The sequence below is a fragment of the Microtus ochrogaster genome, unplaced genomic scaffold (genome assembly GCF_000317375.1).
Source record: "Microtus ochrogaster isolate Prairie Vole_2 unplaced genomic scaffold, MicOch1.0 UNK14, whole genome shotgun sequence".
In the NCBI taxonomy this organism is placed as follows: Eukaryota; Metazoa; Chordata; class Mammalia; order Rodentia; family Cricetidae; genus Microtus; species Microtus ochrogaster.
In genome coordinates this window covers 1802751-1817929 of record NW_004949112.1, presented here as the reverse complement: position 1 = coordinate 1817929, position 15179 = coordinate 1802751, and the positions used below count along the sequence as shown (strand labels likewise).

The 15179-nt window shown below is 53.6% G+C and overlaps 2 protein-coding genes across 2 annotated transcripts in view; one reads left to right on the top strand and one right to left on the bottom strand.

The window, feature by feature from the left end:
* Ruvbl2 (RuvB like AAA ATPase 2) overlaps nucleotides 1-12374 on the bottom strand; it is a 14186-nt gene extending 1812 nt beyond the window's left edge. The window contains exons 1-11 of the mRNA XM_005366803.3: nucleotides 12159-12374; nucleotides 7680-7734; nucleotides 5913-5968; nucleotides 5438-5579; nucleotides 4477-4606; nucleotides 4307-4373; nucleotides 1871-1977; nucleotides 1531-1624; nucleotides 1265-1388; nucleotides 831-925; nucleotides 628-746 (exon numbers count right to left, since the gene is read on the bottom strand). Coding sequence (XP_005366860.1) covers nucleotides 628-746; nucleotides 831-925; nucleotides 1265-1388; nucleotides 1531-1624; nucleotides 1871-1977; nucleotides 4307-4373; nucleotides 4477-4606; nucleotides 5438-5579; nucleotides 5913-5968; nucleotides 7680-7734; nucleotides 12159-12170 — 1001 coding nt within the window. The 5' untranslated portion in view covers nucleotides 12171-12374. The remainder of the gene's footprint in view (nucleotides 1-627; nucleotides 747-830; nucleotides 926-1264; nucleotides 1389-1530; nucleotides 1625-1870; nucleotides 1978-4306; nucleotides 4374-4476; nucleotides 4607-5437; nucleotides 5580-5912; nucleotides 5969-7679; nucleotides 7735-12158) is intronic.
* Nucleotides 12375-12714: 340 nt separating this feature from the next.
* Gys1 (glycogen synthase 1) overlaps nucleotides 12715-15179 on the top strand; it is a 19820-nt gene continuing 17355 nt past the window's right edge. The window contains exons 1-2 of the mRNA XM_005366799.2: nucleotides 12715-13041; nucleotides 14210-14391. Coding sequence (XP_005366856.1) covers nucleotides 12924-13041; nucleotides 14210-14391 — 300 coding nt within the window. The 5' untranslated portion in view covers nucleotides 12715-12923. The remainder of the gene's footprint in view (nucleotides 13042-14209; nucleotides 14392-15179) is intronic.

The window sequence follows — 15179 nt, the reverse complement described above, 5'->3', positions numbered from 1 at the left end:
AAAAAAAAAAAAAAAAAAGAGTGTTCCTGCAGAAGACCCAGGTAGGTTCCCAGTACCCACACTGGGTAGCTCATAACCGCTCATAAAGGCAGCTGCAGGGTCTACAGCTCTGGACTCTGCCCACAGCTGAATCCGCACCTCTACACCCCACCCCCACTACATACACACAACTTCAAAAACAACCGAAAGGGGATGCCATGGTAAAACATGAGACAGGGTGACGTGCTCAGCGAAGCTCATGAGCCACCACTAGAGGGAGTCTTGCACCCTGAGCCCTGTCCCTCCTTGGTCTCAGTCTCCACAGTGCTAGCCCACTGGTGGAGGAAGTGACCCCATGCCCAGCACGTCACAGTATCGTTGGGTTCAGGTGACGAAGTGTCTGGGTGAGTGACTTGAGGGTCATCGCAGTTTGTGATGTGCCTAACTGATGCCCCGAGCCCAGCTCGGGGTGACTTCCTGGGGTGTCTCTGGGTGCCTTGGCCAGCAGTTCTGAACTGCAAGTTGACTGGGGACAACGCTGAGGCAAGCTTGGTGAGGAGGTGCTGGCATACCAACCACGGTGCGCAGGATACCAACACCCCCTGGGCCAGAGCGCACCTTCACCCAGAAAGCTCTAAAGCTGCTCACCGGGTAATGCCTCGATTGGTGGCCATGATGAGGACAGGGGCCATGTCACTCTCCAGGGCCCGGTTGAGGAAGGAGAAACTCTCAATATCCAGCATGTGGACCTCGTCGATGAACAGCACCTGGAATCAGTGGGACACAGATCAAGATCAGGGTGGAGACTGCGGACCCAGGCCAGACCCGCCCACCTCAGCCCAGTCACTCACCCCAGGGATGATCTCCGCCTTGCCCTCCTCTCTCCACTCAGCCACCTTGGCATTGATCTGTTCTCGGACTTCTGACTTGATCTCCCCTGTGTCTCCTGCCAGAGACAGGGGCATCAGTGGAGCGAGGGGCTGGGTTGAGGCTCAGACAAAGGGAGTGAATGCCAGGGTGGAGCTGTAGTGCTATAGAGTCGGGCCAGGACCCTGGATCGCCCACAAAGGACAGAAGGCAGGAACCCATGCACGGAAGGATAAACTCAAAAGGAGAACAGAAGGCAGACGGCAGGTCTGGGAAGACAGACTGAGGAGGTGGCAGTGCCAGGAGAGGGGTACAAAGACCAGAGGGTGGGTGGCGCCAAGGGAAGAGAAAGAAGGGGGCACACCAGAAGATGGGTGCAGTCACGGTGCTGGGGACTAATGGGGGAGGGACAGCTGACCTGAGAAGAGGGCCAGGAAGCCCTGAGTACGGGAGTTGATGACATCAATCTCATGGAGGGACACGGTGTGAACCACCTCCTTGCGCTTCTGCAGCTCCCCATCTGGGCACTGCACAAACTTGGTCTGTGGGGCCGAGGGCAAGTGTGAGGGCAGCAAGGGCACGGGCACCAGGGGCCACACACCAGAGGTAACATAGCATCCAGACCCCACGATGTAACAAAAGACATAGAAATATCCCATTGCAAAGTCAGGGTCAGCCAAGTACCTGGGAGCCCATGGCGTCATAGTCTCGAGCGCGTGTGAAAGAGCGGCCCAGCTTGGAAATCTTGCCTGTGGCCTTGTCAATCGTGATCACATCCCTGCAGGGGCAACGGGACACAGTGAGAGTCCCAGCACTCAGCAGAGAGGCTGGAGCAGGAGCACCTCTGATCTCAGCACTTAGGAGGTGAAGAGGATCTATCTCTTTGAGTTCAAGGCCAGCCTGGTCTACAAAGTGAGTTCCAGGACAGCTAAGGCTACAAGGCCACAGAGAAGCTGTCTTGGAGAATAAAACAAAAGAGAAGACTCTCACTGCCCCAGCCACCTTCATGGCTGCAAAGGCTCACCCGGCCTGGACCTTGTCCTTGGTCAGAGACTCGATCATCTTGGTGCCCAAGTCATAGATGGTCTCCATCTCCGTGGTCTTGAGGGTCAGCTTGCCCACCTTGGATCCCTGAGAGGACACACCAGGAAACACTCAGACCAACTCACCCTTTGTGGCCAAAACTGGCGTGGCACAGGAAGCTTGTGGAGGGGATGGCCTTTGGAAGGTGATTGCATGGATACCAGGACTTGAGTGGTACTCTCCAGTGTGTGCTGTGTGTCACTGTGAGCCCACAGAAGAGTGGGAAGAAGTGCCAATGCTAACAGGGCTCTTTCATGCCCAAATCAAAGCCAAAGCCATTGTTTCCCCTGTAGTCCTGGGCCTGGAACCCTGAGGCCTGGGCCCAGCATGCACCACCAACTCACGTTTCCGGGCCCTCACATCGATTCAACTCTAGGCAGGTTGGCCTCTGCACATCCGCAGCCCCACTCCCATTATCTGAGACAAAGTCTCATTCTATTATACAGTGTGGACTTGAACCCCTGGGCTCGCAAGACCTCCTGCCTCAGCCTCTTGAGCATCTGACCACAGTAGAAAAAAAAGCAGTTTTGTTGATTACAAAATCAAAACAGCAAATAAAGGCAACTGAGACCGGGCCATCCCATTTGATCCACAAAACAAGATCCAGGACACCCAGAACTGTTACACAGAGAAATCCTGCCTCGAAAACCAAAACAAACAAATGGGGGAGAAAGAAAGAAAAAAAGAAAGAGAGAGAGAGGAGAAAAGAAAAAGAAGCTGGGCCAGCAAAGCAGTCGGGTGGGCAAGGTACATGAACCAATCTCAATGACCTTGGAACTTAGTGGGAGAAGAACCAACTACCACAGTTTGTCCTCTGACCTCTACACACACTAAATAAACGAAAAAAGAAAACAAGACAAAATCATTTTATAAAACATTAATTAAGAACAAAAAATCCAGCCGGGAGGTGATACACTTTTAATTTCTGCACTTGGGATGCAAAACCACCACTGCCCAGCTTTGAACATAAATATTTTAACATTTTATTCTCTTTAATTACAAACATATGTGTGGGTACTGGTACCCACAAAAGCCAGAAGAGGGTATTACTGGATCTCTAGAACTGTGGTTCCAGGTGGCTGTGAGCCACTATGTGAATGCTGGGAACTGAACTGGGGTCCTCTGGAAGAGCAGTCCATATTCTTAACCACTGAGCCATTAAAGAGAACATTCACAGCATAGGCAGGTGGATGAGGGTTCAAGGGCAGTTTGGACACACACTCATCTCACACCCACAGAGCAAATGGAAAGGGAGGAGGGTCCACCCATGACACAGACGTGGAAGTGCCAAGGCTTGGTCGATGCCGGAGCACGTCTTTCTCCAGGCATTTCAGTAGCAACTGAAACATCACGTGAAGATCCAGCCACACACAGGTGGGTTTCTCTGCTTGTTCATCAAAACAGCTTCTCTGTGTAGCCCAGAACTCACTTTATAGACAAGGCAGGCCCTGAACTCACAGAGATCCCCCTGCCTCTGCCTCCTGAGTGCAGGAATGAAAGGTGCGCTACCATGCCCAGCTGCAACACAAACTTGGAAACCAGGCACTCGCCCACCGCCCTACAGGCCCACGCTTAGAAAGTAGCCAGAACCTGCAAGTCCAGAAGTGGGCAGAGATCACTCGGCTGGGGAGGGGAACGCCAGGGCTGTTCGCATACAGGTATATTTTTTTCATGGGGTGATAGAAAATTCTAGAACTAGGTAGAGGCAGTGATGGCTGCAAGACACTGAGAGTACTGCCACCAAAACACAAGCTCTGGAATGGCTGGTGTTAAGAGCGTGGCTGTGGAGAGCTCACATGGACAGGCAGGAAGGTCCCACCCTAGCAACCCCTGCAACAGAGAAGTTCCGAAGCTTCTAGACTTGATGTCTCAGCCCTCTGGAATCTCAACTCATTCCTTGGTGAGAGATGAGATTCCAGAGCGGCTGTAAAACAGGACGAAGGAAAACCTATTAGACCATTTACCCTCTAGGTTAAAAACTTGCATTTCTTTACACGCATGGGCGCGTGTGCACAGGCGCAGCTCAGAGCCAGTGAGCGGCTGGCTCCTTCCACACATGGGCTGTGTGAGGGACACACCAGGCCTGGCAACAAGGGCCTTCCACATTCAGTCACCCCACTAGCAACTAAAGGCATAAAATGAAACCCAGGGCAGCTGCCTGAGACACAGGGGTTTGACCAGGCAGACACATCTGGGTGACAACTGGAAGCAGGAAGTGTGGGGAGGTAAGTCACCCGGGTGGGCCTAGCGTGAAGGAGCTCTGGGGGAAGGGAAGCATTTGGTTCTTGGTGCCACAGTAACTCATCAGCCCACACACTCTCTTGGCCATGAATGTGGCTGAAGCAAGAGGTGAGGGACTAAGAAGCCAGAGACTCACCGTGCCCGTGGCTGGTCGGTCAATCTGGATCTCCACCACTTCGCCTTCAATGATCTCTGTCTCCTCCCTGGCAGGAGAGACAATAGAGCCTGGGTCAGACTGGCTCCCACTACTCCGGTTCACAGACCAGGACTTCAGGCAAGCAGAGTGGACATCCATCCGCTACTCACTTGATACGAACGCCAATGGAACGGCGGAAGGCTTGAGTCAGAGCCTCAGTCTTGCTCATCTCCAGAGAAAATATCTCGCTGCCTGCGATGGCTGTGAATGGTGTGTCGGGGCCCAGTGCCTGGGCCATGCCTGTGGGAGCAGCGGTCAGGCAGCTGTGGCTGCTGGCCCCAGGTCACTGACACAGCGGGGCTGTGTGGTTCACGCTCCCGATAGACATCCTTAAAACCATGCATGCCTCTGCTCCGTGTCCGCCCTACCAGCCATTTAGTTTCCACCTCAGCACACATCACCTAGCAAGGCACGGTGACACGGCCACCTCTCCAGGTAGTGCCATTTCGGAACTGACGGAGCCACCCCTGGCCCTACCGTCTTGGCTGAGGTGGGAGTGGGAAGACAGGTGGATCAGGAGAGCCTCAGAGGACCCTGAAGCATGATCACAGAGTTCCACAAGGAAGAGAGGCAGCTGTGGTCCTCGGTCACTAATGGGCTTGCTGCAGAGAGGGCCATCTGTCCTTACCCCAGAACCCCTACTCTATGAAGACAGCAATGATCCCGATTAAAAAAATGACAAGACGATGCTACACGGCGGCAAACACCTTTACCCCAGCTTGGGAGCAGGGGAGGGTGCATCTCCAGGCCAGCCAAGAATGTCGACTTTCAAAGGCCCAGCCTGCTCTGCAGCACCGTGCGATGGAATCACAAATGCAGAAGCAAATGGCTTCCCTACAGAGCAGCAGCTCCTGACTGGACTACAGTGGGGATGGTGGGAGCTGACTCAGTCTTCTTGGATACATGGTGACCCCAACATGGAAGCAGAGAATGTTGAGGCTACAAGACAGGGGACCCCATTTAACTGTAACTGCTCAGTGGCCTAGACAGCCTCCTACTAATGCTTCTAGGAGTGTCTGCTGAAGTTACCCTGTTCCTGACTTGCACAGAAGGGACTCACTGGCCTCTTACCCATGGCAATGGCTGTCTTCCCGGTGCCTGGCTGGCCAGCAATGAGGACGGCCCGCCCTGCAATCTTCCCTTCTCGGATCATCTCCAGCACCACACCAGCTGCGCGCCGGGCAGCCAGCTGCCCCACCATGCCCTGGGAAGCCTGGAGGATAGGAGGTGAGAGGCATGGAAGGTGACTGATGGCCTCCAAAGCCACTGTTATATTCCCACCACACCCTGGCCCACACTCTGCCTGTACTGACTTTCTTCTTGTTCTTTTTGTTTGTTTGTTTTTGTTTTTTGAGGCAAGGTCTCCCTCTGCAGACCAGGCTGGCCTTGAACTCCCAGAACTCTGCCTCTGCCTTCTAGCACTGGGATTGCAGGTGGGCATCACTGTGGCTGAACTGCTTTTGCATAGAATCAAGAGGTCTGAAGATAGGAATAGCCCTGCCCAACTTGGCAGGAGCAGCCCACATACCCAGCCCCAAAGCTCTACCTGTCTTGGTTCCAAGGCATCATCCAGTCCAAGACCCCTGATGTGGGAGTGAGCACCTGTGTGGGAGAAGGGAAGAGTCACTGGCTGGTTCCACGCTATTGGACTCTGAGTCAAGGGCTTCCTTGAGAGCTCGGGTTGCTCTCTCGGTCAAATGAGGCCAGGAAGATGCCTGAGCATGTACAGTTAAATGTGCAGCATCTGAGCACTTAACGATGCCACCATGGTCCCAGGTATGGGCTCAAGAATGAACGGCGAGAACCTCTGTGGGAGGATACTGGTACTTGGCCCTCAGGGCTGGAATTAGACATCACCCTGACAAGCCAGAGCATGCTGCTTCCATTCCTGAGCCCATCCACAGGGATGAGGAGAGAGTGAGGACAGGTTAGGGCCGAAGCCCAGACCCCACCCAGGCAGGGGTGCGGACAGGAGCTCTGTAATAAAGCTCAAAGGACAGAGGCACCAGACTGAGTCATGCCTGCTGGATGCTACCACACCTCCAAGGGGGTTGTGTCACTTTTGTGGAGATGAGATTTAGCGAGCGCTGGGGAAGTCTGAGTCCCTGGGCTCTCCCCAGGCATTGGGATAGGAGTTGCTTCATTTCAGTTAAGCAGAACTCATCGGCCACATGGCAGTACACATCTGTGATCCCAACACTCGGGAAGCAGAAGCAGGTGGATCTCTGTTGAGTTCGAGGCCAGCCTGCTCTATAGAGTGAGTTCCAGGACAGCCAGGGATATATATAGTGAGTAAGGGAAAAGATAAAAGATCCTGTCTCAAAAAAACAAAGAAGAAAAATTTCAAAGCCTGGACAGGCAACATCCAAGGGCATCACTGGTGCAGCTGGTCTCTACCAGGTCAGCTGCAACAGGCTCCAGCCCTTTAAACGGGGAAGCATCAATGTGCCATGCTTAAAACACTATCTTTTAAGTTTTAGAGACAGGGTCTCACCAAGTTCCCCAGGCTGTCTTGGAACCCATGGTCCTCTGCCTCAGCTACCACACCTGCCCACAGTCTCTCAGTGACTCTGACATTCACAAGGGTCAGTGTTAGCCCCAATCTGCGGGTCAGGAAAATGAGGCGCAGAGCCAGAAGCCTGGGCGCTGGGCTCATAAGTCCACCATGAGTCAGCACTTGGAACCCACAGTCCTCTACTGTCTTAGAGGTGGGGAGTGACTGCTGAACAGCAGGCCAGCAGGACTCCTGGGAGACACCACGCGAGCTTCTGCACCCCCCCCCCCGGCTGGCTGAAGGTGGTGAGCTGTGGCTCAGTGGGGATGGTGCTAGCCTGACGATGCCATCTGCTAAGTCGCTACAGCACATGCAATACATCCCCTCATAAAAGACCCTTCCTGCCCACCTCCCCCCACCATTGCTCTCTCTTCCTCTCTCCATTGCTCCTGTCTCCAGAGGCCGGTCTCCCCGCTTCCCCTCCACGTGAGCCCTGTTGCATGATGGTCTCTCTCTCTCCTGTCATTCTTCAAAAGATAGGATGACAGGGGACTTCCAGCATGTGCACCCATGAATCTCATGGTCATCTGTTGAGGGTTCTCCAGGCACGAGGAGACACACCAGAAACAAAACACGCCAGGACACCCCCAGGAAGCATTTGACCACAGGCACTTGTATGCAGGGAACATGGTTCAGATACTCCAGAAACCTCATGGAGGCACCAGGTCTATGGCAGCAGGACCTACCACATCCTTCTCTGCCAGTCTGTCTGTCCGAACACTCAGCTGCAGTCTCCCTGTCCTGTGTCTGCACACTTACCAATTCGCTCGATTCTCGTCACATCCCGGATCTCAGGGACTTTGGTGGTGGCTGCCTGCAGGCAAGGAGAATGGATGTGTGAGATCCCCACGCGCCCCGTTTTTATCTCCTTTCCCTCCTCAAGGTCCGACAGTCCCCAGGAGTTCCGTTATGTTCCTTCCCTAACAGGCAGCCCCCCACTGTGCTGTCACCAATAGGCAGGGTGATCAGCCCACTACAGAGGCCCAGGAGTCTCCCAGAGCAGTGCTCTGGTTCCTAGTAGGTGCATACCCCATGAAGGGCACAGTTCACACCTCTCTGGTGCACCTTGGACTCTGTGTTCACGGTTTGACATATTAGAGTACCGAGCTCATTCAACAAACACCTACCAGGGTCTCCTGAGCTCCCGAAGCAGCAGCTACCGCTATTCCCTCTCAGAGGAGAGACAGGAGTAAATATGTCCTGGGATGTCTGAGCCCTTGGAAGCTCCCACAGAGCAAGCACACCAATGGTCACAACAGTCAAGTGCCACACACATCGCGTTCAGTGACCAATGGGTGAACAAGCAGGATAAGGAAGAACACTGAATGTCTTCAGTGTATGGGCTCTACACATAACGATTCCATGTCGGATCACTGGCTGCCCTCCCGGGGACCCAGGTAAAGCACGTGCACACATGCGGTGTCTCACAATGTCTGTAACTCTAGCTCCAGGAGGTATGACACCCTCTTCTGGCCTCCACAGACAAAGACATACGCGGAGGCAAAACAGCCATATGCATAAAATAAGACACGATTCCAGGAAGAGAAAGCAATGGTCCAGAAATAGAAGCAAAGGCTCGGGGAGGGAGCTGTGGGAAAGGTGGGGGTGCCCGGAAAGAGGCTGAGTCAGGAGGCGTGCTTTAAACCTGGGGCTAGCCCCAGCTACAGAGAAATCCAGATAGTGGTCCTGGCGCAGCTTGTGATATTTTTATGAACTAAGAAAGCACAATGCTGCGATGCTCAGCGTGCCTCTCCCAGGACAGGACTTCCAGGATCCCTTACGGCTGTCACAGCCTGGCTCCTGCTGTGCAGTTATTTACTCTTCGCAGAGGCTGGATAGATGCCAGGAGCACGAGACCCCAAACTACTATTACACACAGGCTCTCCACAGGGCAAGCAAGCAAAGACACACCCCCAGGAACCCAGCTCTCCCAACAAATAGTCCTGCTAAGTTTGTCCACTGCTGAACAAACACCCCTTTAGGATTCAAGACCCAGCAAGAACTCCTCCCTGCTGTGCAGAAGTGTGCTCCATCCTGCCAATTCCTCCCTGCTGTGCGGAGTGTGCTCCATCCTGCCACATTTCATCTCAGTGGTGTTTATAATCACCATAGAAACCAACTTCTGGGCATGTCTGCAAACATGTTTGTTTCTGGACTGAGTTAAATGGGAAAACACCAGGATTTATCACTCTCTGCTTCTGAGGACACAATGTGACCGATTGCCTCGGGCTCCTACTGTCAAAGGGACTGTATCTCCTCCAACTGTGAGCCATAAACCTGCCATGCTGGTCAGTTTAAGTTTTCTGTCAATTTGACACAAGCTAGAGTTATTAGGGAAAAGGAATCTTAACTAAGAAACTATCTCCCTGAGCCAAGTGGTGGTGGCACACACCTTTAATCCCAGCACTCAGGAGGAAGAGGCAGACGGATCTCTGAGTTTGAGGCCAGCCTGGTCTACAGAACAGTCAGGGCTGCACAGAAAAACCCTGACTTGAAAATCCAAAAATAAATAAATAAAGGCTACTACGCTCATGCTGGCAACACCCTTGGGACCTAGATCCGGTTCTGCTGGCTCTCTGGTGCCCACATGGAACTCAGGAAGAAATACCCCTATGTCCTGGAGGAGGGGCTATGTTCTATATACATAATCCCCCGAATGTGGAGGCAACGGCTCTGCCGTGAGGCTTCAGAGGCGGCCACAATCTATAAGACCTTTATTCAAGTGGCTCCTGGCCATCTGCGGGCACCTTCAAACTGCTGAGGCCACTGGTCAGAGATCGGAGCCCAGGCGCACGCAGGAGTCAAGGGTCAGGGTGACAATGAGGTCTCCAAGGAGCAGTGTGCTGGGCAGGGACTCTGAGGAAGCCGGCAGGAAGGTGCCTGTCTCCAAACCTGACCCACATGGTGGAATGAGAGAACCCACTCCCACAGGTTACCCTCTGATGTGTACATGAGCCCTGGCAAACCATCACCCACACAAATATACACACACAAAATAAATACAAATATCATTTAGGGGATGGAGAGACGGCTCAGGGCTTAAGAGTGGTTTTTTTTTTCCTCCTCTTGCAGAGGACCCAGGTTTAGTTTCCAGCTATAACTTGGGGCTGAAGAAATGGCTCAGTGGTTGGGAACATGGTTGCTCTTGGGGCTGAAGAAATGGCTCAGTGGTTGGGAACATGGTTGCTCTTCTATAGGATCCAGGTAGGTTCAATCCCAGCAACCCATGGCAGCCCACAACCATCTGTAGGTCAATCCTCCTGTGTCCTTTGTGGGCACCAGGCACACATACACAGACATACACACAGGAAAACTATGTGAAAACAGGGGCGGCAGAGATGGCTCAGTGGTTAAGAGCACTTGCTGCTCTTGCAAAGGTCCCAGGTTTGGTTCCAACATGGTGGCTCACATCCATAATTCTAGTTCCAGGAGATCCAATGCCCTTTTCTGGCCTTCTTTAGGCACTGAAATTACATGGTGCATGTACAAGTTCCTACATATAACATAATATAATAATAAACTTAAATACATTTAAAAGTAACTTAAAAAATTTGAAGCGACCACCAGGCAATGCTCTGGGAGCTCTGACCCGAGGCTGGATACAGGTGAAGTCTCACAACTGTGCCGTACGAGAATGGAGAATAAACAAAACACAAACAAATGACACACATCGCCAGCCCGGCCCACCTCTGGATTCAGAGGACAGACCTTCAAGTGTGGCTCTTTCCCCCTACCTCCCCATCATGGTTAACAGCAACAGGCTCTCCACTGTCCTACCTACAACTTGACTGGGCTCAAGATCACAACTGAGGCCACCAAAAGATCACAGTATTTCTTCACCTGTCTGGAGAGCAGATGTCAGGCCCAGTATGTTTGGTCTCACTTTCTGGGGTCTTACTCTCTCATTTTATCATTTCAGTAATTGTGTGTTCACAGACATGTGCCCCGTATGAGGTTCCAGGAAATGCACATAGTCTCTGGACAAGGTGCCAAGCTCTGAACCTGCACTGTGCTCTGGCCCTCTGGACTACTTCCCTGTCCACGATCCATGCTCTCCAGCACACAGCACAGGCTCACAGTTGTAGTCTCTCCAAAGCTCAGGACTGAGACAGAGGACTGCACAACTGCACTGACTCGACCAGGAGGAAGGTGAAGTCAAGGTCCTGCCGGCCCAGGCTCTTGTTTACTTATTCACGTAGACACCTGAGCATCCTGCCAGGGCACACCTTTAAGTCCAACACTGGGAGGCAGAGGCCGGCGGATCCTTGTGCGTTCCAGGCCAGCCTGGTCTATAAAGTGAGTCCAGGATAGCCAGAGCTAAACAATATAACCTGTGTGTGAGTAAAAAACAAATTAAGTATCCACATGATTCTTCCATCACACTTAGTATTCTTTTTTTTTTTTTTTTTTTTTTTGTGGGAGGTATCCGGACAGGGTTTCTCTGTGTATTTCTGGATATCCAAAAACTTGCTCTGTAGATGACCAGGCTGGCCTCGAACCCAGAGATCTGCATGCCTCTGCCTCCCAAGTGCTTAATCTAAAGGTGTGTGCCACACTGTCTCCTACTAGACCTAGGATTCTTTTTTGTTCTTGTTTTTCGAGACCGGATTTCTCTGCACAGCCATGGCTATTCTGGAACTCACAGAGATCTGCCAGCCTCTGCCTCCCGAGTGCTGGGATTAGAGGCGTGCGCCACCACCGCCTGGCACGACATTGTTCTTAGACATAGTTGTCTTCTCCATCATATTCTAAGGCCACGACGATTAGCTTTCTCCTTCCTCAGAGGTCAAGACACCAGGCTCTTCTTTCAGACCCAGGTCTTCCATTAAGTCCAGGCATCCTCACCGGTCCCGCCTCCCCTAGACCGGGCCCCACACAGTCCTCCCTCAGGCCCAGGCATTTAGGCTCCAGCCCTCCTAGCTCACACAGAAAGGTGCACACATCAGCACTCCTTCCTCAGACCTTGCTACATTCTTCCCAATGCTTCCCTTAGACCCACGTGCCCTCCCAAGCCTCCTTGAGACCCAGGCGACTTCCTCAGCCCCTCTTCCTTCATGCACACAGGCATCCTCCTCTTTATCTCTTGCTCAGACCCAGGATCCTCCTCAGCATCCTCCCTCAGACTCATGAGTCCTCCCCCAAAACCGGGCATCTTCCTTAGCACTCTTCCATCAGACCGCCTCCTCAGACTCCACAAGGAGGATTTTTCTCAGTTCTCCACAAGCACCCAACACTTACCACAGTTGCCATGATGCACACCAACCGCCAATGCCTCAGCGGAAACGGAAACCGGCCAGGAGCAGCCTTTGTTCTCTCTAGGCTCCCCGGTCATCCAGCCCTCTCTATGGTTCATAAAATATGTAAAACTCTCCTGGCCGCGCCCATCCCAGAGGCTAAATTGGAAGGCGGGTGTCTGAATCTTGGGCGGGTTCTTGACTTCTCCTGCTCCTCCTCCTTTTACCCACCCACCCCTCCCCCAACCGCTAAATCCGATTGCAAAATCCTGAACACTTTTTGTAGCAACCACACGTCCTCCACGATCGTTTTCCCCTCTGTCCACCCTTCCTCCCCAAATTGGGGCCGCAGCAGAGACTGACAGTTCTATTCACCAATTACTTCCATGCTGCCCAGCAACAAGCCCCGCCCCCTCTAGGACCCCTGGAGGGTCTGGCTAGAGAAACTGGATCCCATCCTCCAATAAGAAGACGCCGCAGTCCCGTCCCCAAGACGCGGACCAATCCTGCTAGACCATCATTGTGGGCAGTGCCTCCTGGCGGTCACAAGGTATCACTGCAGCTGCTCGCCCGACTCTGTGTCGCCGTGCTGCCTACCTGAGTCGGAACGCTCTGGGGCGGGGGTGCGGTCGTGTAATAGGAAGCGGAGTGCTTTGCAAGCTTCCCGTGGGACACCCGCTAACCCGGCCGGTCACCAAGTCTGGTGCATTCCCAGCCGACCTCTCCGGTTTTCATTTTTGGTGCTCGAAGTCCCCTGCTTGTAGCAGCCATGCCTCTCAGCCGCAGTCTCTCCATGTCCTCACTTCCAGGACTGGAAGATTGGGAGGATGAGTTCGACCCGGAAAACACAGTGCTTTTCGAGGTGGCCTGGGAGGTGGCCAACAAGGGTGAGAACGCCAGCCTCGGTCCCTTGACCGAGGAGGGCAGTCGAGGATGGGGGCCCCAAACCCTGTTCATACGGGCACAGAGCTTCGTGGGCGAACACTTGGGTCCTGTGAAAAGCGCCTGTGACTTCTGTGTCCTTGAGGTGGGCCAGGAGTAGGCGTCCTAGGCCCTGGGGGGAAGGGACCAGAGGCTACTCTCAAGATGGAAGGAGGCTTCAGGTCCTGCGATGTAGGGGAGAGGGCACTCAGAGAGAGATTCCCGGGTCTTGGAGGGAGGTTTTCGAGGGCCGAGAGACCTCAGATCTAAAACCCTGGGGAGCACGGAGCTTTCGGGTCTGTGGTCCAGAGGATGTGACTGTGAACTAGAGTTTGCTCCGAAAACTTAGGATTCGTAGATCGTTCAGAGAGCATGGTGGACCGGACCACTTTAGTGTAAAGACGAGGGGAGCCTAGACACTCGAATTCTTAGATCCAAGGTGGGAAAGAGCTGGGAACTTGAATGCCCAGCTGTGAAGGACCCAGGGCCTAAGCCATGGCTTCCTAAGTGGAGAGGTGTCTCCCTGAGGCCCCTCACTTGCACACTGGAATGGGAGGAACCCACAGCCCGCAGTTGTGTGGGGGGTAGTCTAGACCACTAGCTTCTTGCTCGTGAGAAGGCTGGGCTGCATGGATCTGAGTGTTTCGTTCTCTCCATCCTGGAGGAGAAAAAGACTGTCTTTCCCAGCATGGTGGGAGTTGGCAGACAGAGCTGTGTCCTGCCACAGTGCTGGTCCCAGGGCAAGAAGCCGAGGACCTAGATTCCTCAATCTGAGGTGGGGTCACAGGAGGAGCAGGGCCCAGTGTGCCTGTGCCCCTTCCATGAGAGTCATAGGTGAGGATTATGAATTCCAGCTTCCTTTAGGTAACTGTGGGAAGCTGATGCACCCGAAAGTTGGGAGCATTAGAACCTGGGTCCCCAATCCTTGTTTCCTCCAGCTCCTAAAACCCTCAGACGACCAGGAGCCTAACCCTGCTCCTCCCCTCACCTCACAAGAGGCTACCCTCTTGGGCTTTCCATGCCCCAGCCCCCACCTCCTCTGCTTCCCGAGTGTGGGCTCCCGCCTGTCTTCTGCCCCATCAGAGCTGTGAACCAATGGTGGGGTTGTCTGTCCTTTTGCACTTTGGCCCACAGTGGGTGGCATCTACACTGTGCTGCAGACGAAGGCGAAGGTGACTGGGGATGAGTGGGGTGACAACTACTACCTGGTGGGACCATACACGGAGCAGGGCGTGAGGACTCAGGTGGAGCTGCTGGAGCCCCCGACTCCTGAGCTGAAGAGGACCCTGGATTCCATGAACAGCAAGGGCTGTAAGGTGGGACACAGCTCTACCCAGGCGGGTGGGAACATGGCCTGCCAGCAGGGGCTACAGGAGGCATGGGCCCAGAAGACCTAGGGAAGAAAGGGACAGACAGGTATAGGGTCTGGTAAGGAAGGCCAGTGGTACCAGGTAGATGGATGGGGATGGATCTAAGCTGAGCTCCTGGACCCACAGGGTAGAAATAAGCTGGAACTGGACAGAAAGACAGTCAGAGCCAGGTGCTCTGTGCACACCTGTAATCCCAGTCAGAGCCAGGTGCTGTGTGCACACCTGTAATCCCAGCACTCTGGACCACAACAAGACACTGTCTCAAAATTAATGAAGAAAGTAAAGAACAGTAGCCAGGCAGGCAAAAAGATGGAGTGTTGATGGAGAGAGGAGAGACAGGAATAGAGGGATGGAGTCTGAGATGAGCAGGGCCAGGGATTAAAGAGAGGGAAAGGGTGTGGCTCAGTGGTAGAGCCCCTGCCTAGAATCCCCCAGTGAGGGGCTGGGGTGTGGCTCAGTGGTAGAGTCCTGCCTAGAATCCCCCAGTGAGGGGCTGGGGTGTGGCTCAGTGGTGGAGCCTCTGCCTAGAATCCCCCAGTGAGGGGCTGAGGTTGTGGCTCAGTGGTAGAGTCCTGCCTGCCTTGTGTTCAGTCTTGGGAGATGTCAGTCACTCCAAGCACTCAGAAGGCAGGGGCGGGTGGATCTCTGAGTTCAAGGTCAGGACAAGAGAAACAGGACGAGAGAGAGAGAGAGAGAGAGAGAGAGAGAGAGAGAGAGAGAGAGAGAGAGAAGAA